Source organism: Pipistrellus kuhlii, unplaced genomic scaffold (assembly GCF_014108245.1).
Source record: "Pipistrellus kuhlii isolate mPipKuh1 unplaced genomic scaffold, mPipKuh1.p scaffold_m20_p_91, whole genome shotgun sequence".
In the NCBI taxonomy this organism is placed as follows: Eukaryota; Metazoa; Chordata; class Mammalia; order Chiroptera; family Vespertilionidae; genus Pipistrellus; species Pipistrellus kuhlii.
In genome coordinates this window covers 440,814-448,096 of record NW_023425597.1, presented here as the reverse complement: position 1 = coordinate 448,096, position 7,283 = coordinate 440,814, and the positions used below count along the sequence as shown (strand labels likewise).

At 65.5% G+C, this 7,283-nt stretch overlaps 1 protein-coding gene across 1 annotated transcript; it reads left to right on the top strand.

Annotated features, from left to right (window-relative positions):
* The first annotated feature begins 2,910 nt into the window (after positions 1-2,910).
* On the top strand, positions 2,911-4,597 carry ASCL2 (achaete-scute family bHLH transcription factor 2). The gene is made up of 2 exons (XM_036428830.2): positions 2,911-3,710; positions 4,183-4,597. The coding sequence occupies exon 1, from the start codon at positions 3,194-3,196 to the stop codon at positions 3,698-3,700; it is 507 nt and encodes a 168-aa protein (XP_036284723.1). The 5' UTR covers positions 2,911-3,193; the 3' UTR covers positions 3,701-3,710; positions 4,183-4,597.
* Positions 4,598-7,283: the final 2,686 nt, after the last annotated feature.

The window sequence follows — 7,283 nt, the reverse complement described above, 5'->3', positions numbered from 1 at the left end:
CCCAGGGCGCCCCGTCCCTGCCTCCCCTCAGGCCAGAGCATCTCCCCGTCGTCACCGGAGAGGAGAGCGGCGAGGAGCCGTTACATACCCAGCGGAGCTCGGGGCCTCGCGTGTCCGTGACGCGGCATCGAGGCGTGCACGTGGGGAGAACACAGAGTCCACGTAGGGACGGTTGGACTGTGGTTGTGCCAAAGTCCGTCCAACTTTGGTGCGGGCACATCGCCGCGGTGGCTGTGCAGGAGGCAGCGGATCGGTGTTTCCCACCGATGTTTCCAACTCGCTTTTCCACGCTCTTCCTCGCTGTTGGAAATTAAAAAAATAAAAATAAAACAATAACAAGGTCTGGGGCCCGGGTGTAGGTCTGACCCCAGGTGGAGGTGTGGGTCCTGGAGGGCAGTTCGGGCCAGGGAGGGAGGTCTGAGGCCCGGGGGGGCAGTCTGGAATCTCACCAGGACATCTGGGTTATGGAACGATGGTCTGGGTTACAGACGAGAACAGACGCCTGATACAGGACTGGAGTCTGTGTTTGAGGCCGGGGCCCCGGGAAAATCTTCCCGGCCCCGCCATGACAGTCCGAGTCCAGGATGTAGGTGTGAGCGCAGGTGGAGGTCTGGGTTCTCCGAGGGCAGTTCGGGCCCGGGGGAAAGTCTGAGCCTCGGGGCCGTCTGGTGCCTCACCTGAGCATCCGGGTTATGGAATAGTTGTTGGGGTTACACACAGAGATCTCTTCCCCTGAAACAGCTCTGTGTTCCAGGTTTGGGACCTGGGCCCTGGGAGGGCCAATTAGGCCCCGCCATCCAGGTCTGAGCCCCGGATGAAGGTCTGGGTGTTCAGGCACGGTGTGGTCACGAGGGGGCGCTATGGTCCCAGGAGTGAGGTTGGGTGCAAGGGCAGGACCTCGTGATGATGAAAAGGTGGGTAGGATTAGCCTGGTTATTTGGCCTCCAATTAAGGAAGAGGCACTGGCTTCCAGTATGGGTACCAGGAACGGCCTCTGGTCCTTGCTATAACGGCTGCGACCAAAAGGACAGTCTGGGCCCCGGAGGGATGTCGGGTCCTGGGAGGGCCTTTGGTCCAGGGTGGGATGTTTGGGCCTGTGGAGGCAGTCTGGTACCTCACCAGTATTTTATATGGTTTTAAAAAAAATTTAAATATATTTCATTGATTTTTTTACAGAGAGGAAGGGAGAGGGATAGAGAGTTAGAAACATTGATGAGAGAGAAACATCGGCCAGCTGCCTCCTGCACACCTCCCACTGGGGATGTGCCCGCAACCAAGGTACATGTCCTTGACCGGAATCGGACCTGGGACCTTTCCGTCCGCAGGCCGACGCTCTATCCACTGAGGTCTCGTCAGTATTTAATGTTTGATGTTATTGTGCCTGGTGTTTTGAAGCTCAATTTCCAGTTAGTCGTGTGTGTTTGTTTTGATCTTGTATCCTGCAACCTTGCTAAACCCACTGTAGCTCGTGTTTCTACAATTTCCTTCTCAGGTGATCATGTTTTCCGTGACTAAGGACACATTTTCCTCCTCCTTTCCGGCCTGGGCCTCCCCCGCCCCCGCTGGGGCTCTCTCTCACCGTTTGCTCCAGCTGAAGCCTCGGAACAGCGTGAAGCAGACGTTCTGAGATGAAACAGCTTCGCTTGTCTTGCTCCTGACCTTAGCGGAAAATCATCCCGCTGGGACACAGGCCCCTTTTCCGCGGTAAAGAAGGAGTGTATGTAGAATTTCCCCCCTGAATATTTGAAGGCATTTACCAGCCCCGAGGTCACGGCCTGGGCTGTGCTGGGCTTGGCCTGCGGGCTGGTCTGATCAATGATTCTCCCTCATCATTGATGTGTGTGTTTTTAAAAAAATATACTTTATTGATTTTTTTTACAGAAAGGAAGGGAGAGGGACAGAGCCTTAGAAACATCGGTGAGAGAGAAAAATGGATCAGCTGCCACCTGCCCATCCCCTCCTGGGGATGTGCCCGCAACCAAGACACATGCTTTTGGCCGAACTCGAACCTGGGACCCTTCAGTCCGCAGGAGATGCTCTATCCACTGAGCCTCACTAGCCAGGCTCACCATTAATGTCTCTCTCTCTCATCAACGGAAAGGCGCTTTGGGAACCTGGACTCCCCACCCCAGCGCTGGTCTCCAGGCTCCGGGCTCCCGGCTCGGGCAGGCCTGCAGGGCCCTCTCCCACCCTGGGGGGGGAGGAGGGGAGGCGGGGGGATGGGGTGGCAGGAGCTGCAGCAGGTGCACGTGGAGGCGCGCTCCGGCCGCGGGGCGGGGCGGGCGCAGCGGTTAAGACGCTCCGGAGCCACGCGCCCGGCGTCTGCGCTCCCTCCGGGCGGGGCGCGGGCCGGCGGACAGTGCGCCATTGGCCCGGCCCTGCGCCTCCGCCTCTGGCCCGGCGGGCGGGCGGGCGGGTGGGGCGGCGGCGCGTGCTGCCCGGGGGGCGGGGAGGGGTGTCGCGCCTCCGGTCCCGGGGCTCCGCCCCCCTCCTCCGCGGCCCGGGCCACGCTGGGACCCGCGGCTGCGCCGGAGGTGGGGGCCCGGCCGCCGCGGACCGCGGGCTTCTCTGGGCGGGGAGGGGGGTTCGCCCCGGGGGGCTGGCAGCGCCCGGAGATGGGGGGGGGGCACGCGGGCCCCGCGCGCTGCGTCTGGGGGGCGCACTGAGCACCTGCGGGCTGGACCTGGGGTGGGGGCCCCGGGAGCTGCGGGCTGTGCCCCGGGACGGACCGTGCCCCCGGGACAGACCGTGCCCTCGGGACGAACTGGCCCCTGGACCCGCGGACCGTGCCCTCGGGACGGACTGGCCCCGGGACGGAGGGGACGCGCTCCGGCTCGGCCTCTGCTGGCTGGGCGCGAGGGGGCGGGCGCAGCGGCCGGAGGGCGCGGCGGGGAGGAGGCGGGGGAGGCGGAGGAGGGTTGTCTGTTCCTTTAAAACCGCCGCCCGCCGCCCGGGAGGACACGAGCGGCCCAGCCCCGCGCCCACGGCCGCCGCCTCCCGGGCCTCGCGCCCTGCGCCCTGCGACCCGGAGACCCGGCGCGGAACCCGGGCAGCGGCTGCGGGCGCAGAGCCCGGCCCCCTCCCCTCGGGGCGCGGCCGCAGTCCGTGCGCCCGGGTTCCTCCGCCCGCACCTCCCGGCACCCAGGTTCCCCGCCCGCACCTCCTGCCGCGCGGGGCCGGCGCGTGCGGGGCGATGAGCGGCGGCGCGCCGCCCCGGACCCCGGCCCCGGCACTCGGCGTCCCCGGGAGCAGCGCCGCCCGGCGCCCCGCGTCCCCGGAGCTGCTGCGCTGCGGCCGGCGGCGGCGGCCGGAGGGGCCCGGGGGCGGCGCGGGGGCCGGGGCGGGGGCGGCCGTGGCGCGGCGCAACGCGCGGGAGCGCAGCCGCGTGCGGCGGGTGAACCTGGGCTTCCAGGCGCTGCGGCAGCACGTGCCGCGCGGCGGCCGGAGGCTCAGCAAAGCGGAGACGCTGCGCTCGGCCGCCGCGTACATCCGGGCGCTGCAGCGGCTGCTGGCCGAGCAGGACGGGGGGCTCCTGGCGCCCCCCGGGGGGCCCCCCGCGGCCGCCCCGCCCTCCGGCGGCAGCTCCGAGCCCGGCTCCCCGCGCTCCGCCTGCTCCTCGGACGGCAGCGGCGGCGAGGGCGCGCCCAGCCCGGCGGAGCGCGAGCTGCTCGGCTTCCCGGTCTGGCTGGGCGGCTGCTGACCCGCCCCAGGTACCAGGGGGCGGCGGGAGGGGGATCGGGGCCCCGGGGCGGGCGGGGGGGGAGGCCGGCGGCCCCGGGATCGCGCCCTGTCCGCCCGGGAGCCGCGCGCGCCGTCCCGGCGATGGCTCCAGCACCGCTTGCTCTCCATCCCCCGCTGGTTCAAGCCCGAGCACGACGGCGCCTGTTGGTCCGGGATTGCGACACTTCCTCCCGCCGCCGCCGGGGGAGGGCGAGGAGGGGGTGCGGGCGGCGGTCCCCGGGGCGAGGGCGCAGGGAGGGGGACTTTGCATTGCAAATCGCGCCCCGTGGACAGGAGCCGGCGGCGGAGCCTGACTCACCGCAGCGGGTGCCCCCGGCCCCCCTCATGGCCCCCACAGCCCGGAGCTCCCGAACCCACGGACCCGCAGGAACCGCCGCCTGGATCTCAGGGGTGGAGGCGGGGCTGGCCCCGCACTGACTGCCTCCTGTCCCCTCCTTCCAGGTGGCGTAGCCCCGCGGCCCAGGGCAGCTCCGTCCCCACCGAGGAGCCAGAGGGTGGCCCGGCCTCCATCCTGCTGCTGCCCGCCGGGTAACACCGACGCCGTGACGCCCAGCCTGACCGCGTGGTCCCTGCGGATCTCCCGGAGGGACAGCTTCCTGGGACCCTGACTGTCCACCCTGAGACTGTCCACTGGCTGATCTCCCCGAGGGACAGCATCCTGGGACCCAGACTGTCCACCCTGAGGCCACCCGCTGGCCCCGGCCGGGCACCAGCCCGCGGTTTTCCCGGAGGGAGCCGGGGTGTGAGGTCACAGAGCATCTGCTGTTTCCACATCACCTCGAACTGCCCGGGAACAGGGCACCATGAACTTATTTTTATACAAAGACTCCGTCCAGCAGAATCCAATAAAGATGGTTGACCCCACCACCTGGGCTTCTTGGACCTGGTGAGATCCGGACACCACAGGCTGGAGGGACAGGGCCCTGGCAGGGTCTCCATCTCCGGGGTGATGCAGGGCTCCCCCGGCTGTTTTCCGGGGGAGTGGGCGTTCTTAGGACCCTGTGCTCTGTGGCAGGGTCCTGGGCACCCACAGGTGCCTGCAGCGGGTGGGAGTCTGGGCAGGGCTGCACCCAGCTGGGAAGTGGAGGTGGGGAAGCTGCTCCCCCCTCCTCCCCCCGCATCTGGGCCCAGGCCAAGTGCAGGCCCAGGCCCAGGCCCAGGCCCAGGCCCCAGGTGAGCCCCCTTGGCAGCCTGCCCCCTGGTTGGGGTTCAGAAGGCCACTTCCTGCCGCTTGCTGGGTGACCCTGGACAAGTTGCTCGGCCTGCACATGGGAGTGACCCCAGGGCCACCCTGCGGGGTCATGGGGGAATTCCAGACGACTCTGGCTCCCCGTGGCAGGGTCCTGGCCACGGAGCCTGCGCCCCAGCCGCCTGGAGAGGATAAGGCGGGAGGAAGGCCCCCCCAGAGGCCCCCCAGCTCGGAGGCCCTGCAGAGATTGCTCGGCGGGCCCTACCTTTGACCTGGGCCCCGGCAGCTTTGAAGTCTAGGCCCAAAGCCCTCTTTTATGGCAGGGGTGGGGGCGGGGATCCCCCAGGCTGTTTTAAGGTGCCGAAGGCACCCCTTCTTCCAGCAGGGAGTGGTGGGGTCAAAGCCGTTGGGACCCTGGGAGGCTGGCAGAGAGCAGATGTGGGCACCATGGTGACGGGGGTGAGGGTGAGGTCGGACTTGGCTGAGTGAACTGACCTCCAGGGGGCAGAGGGGGCATGGTCACCCCACAGTCTTCAGACCTCACTGAACCACAGGCCCCGGGCTCTCTGCGACTCTTTTTTAAAAATTATTATTATTAAGGTATTATACGTGTACATATCTTACCATTGACCCCCTCCCCCCTCCCATACATGCCCTCACCCCTCAGAGTTTTGCGTCACTGGTTATGCTTATATGCATGCACACAAGTCCTTCGGATGATCTCTTATCCTGAGACTCTTTCCCTTGACCCCAGGAGCAGTCTGGACACGATGGGGGGGACGGGGAGGGGGGCATGTGGGTTTGGGAGGGAAGCCTGGGAGGATGGGGCATCAAGGATGACTGATAAGGGGCCACGTTCACTCCCACGAGGTTTTGAAGCAAATCCGGACACTATGGTCACCCCCTGAGTTCCCGCTGGGAAGCCCACACCACCCTCGCCCCGTGCACACCTGTGCCTCCCCAGCGCCAGGCTGGCGCCCAGGGCCACGCGTTGGACTGGCTTTCGGGGCCTGTGCGGCCGCCGTGCCTGTTTCTGAACGGGAGAAGCGGGATCTTTGTCCGGCAGCGTCTCCCGTGTCCCGGCGGTTGCAGCGGGCACCTCCTGGGCATTATTCCCCACCGTCTGTCCCTGTGCTTTCTCGCTTTAGAAAATAGGTGGTTATTGGTGTCAGAGAGGAAGGGATGGCGAGAGAGAGAGAAACATCAATGGTGACAGAGAATCATGGCTCCGTTGCCTCCTGCAGCCCCCCACTGGGGATGGAGCCCGCAACTGGGCATGTGCCCCTGCCAGAATCGAACCACGACTTCCTGGTTCATAGGTCGATGCTCAGCCACGGAGGCCTGCCGGCCGGTGAGAGGATACGGGCGGTGGTGGGTGGCCAGCCGGGACACAGGTGTGTCGCCTGGGCGTGGCTCACCCCACCGAGGGAGAGGGTCCTCTCGGGGTCACTGCCAGAGCCTCCAGGGCCCTGCCACGGAGTCGGAAATGGCAGCCCCCCAAGACGGTGGAGGGGGAGAGGGGGGTGTCCCTGAGTCAGTGGCTCCCAATGTGAGCACACACCCACAGAGTGGCCATTTGACTTTTAAGGGGGGCAATTAGAGAATGAGTTATGCATTTCGTGTGGTTCTAGGGGCCTCATATACAGGATATAAACATATATCTATGCTCCTAAAAGGGTAATATGTTAATTAGACCTGTCAACCCACCATCTTCCTTCCAGACAAAGCCATGGTGGTGGGGGCCGAGGCAGAGGCAGTTAGGGGTGAGATCAGGCTAGCAGGGAAGGGCAGTTGGGGGCAATGAGGCAGGCAGGCAGGCAGAGGCAGTTAGGGGCAATCAGGCAGGCAGGTAGAGGCAGTTAGGGGCAATCAGGCCAGCAGGGGAGGGCAGTTTGGGCAATCAGGCAGGCAAGTGGAGGCATAGATGATTAGGCAGGCAGGGGGAGCAAGGTAGGGGTGATCAGGCAGGCAGGCAGGTGAGTGGTTAGGAGCCAGTTGTCCTGGATTGCAAGAGGGATGTCCGCCTGCCAGATGAGGCCCAGAGGATCGGGCCTAACCTGGTAGGTGGACATGCCCCAAAGGGTCACAGGTTGGAGAGGGTGCAGGCCGGGCTGAGGAACCCCCTCCCCCTCCTCCATGCATGAACTTTGTGCACCGGGCCTCTAGTTGTGATATACTTATGCATTCCAGTTCTCTAGGATATGTTTTGAAACTTTATTTGCTATTTTTTATTTATATAAATTTTTGGCAGCACAACCATGCCCAAAGGCACCCTCGCCTCTGAGCCCCTGGCTGGGTGGGGTCAGGGGACCCACCTCTCACCCCTGCGTGTTTGCCTGGGGAGGGGGCACCC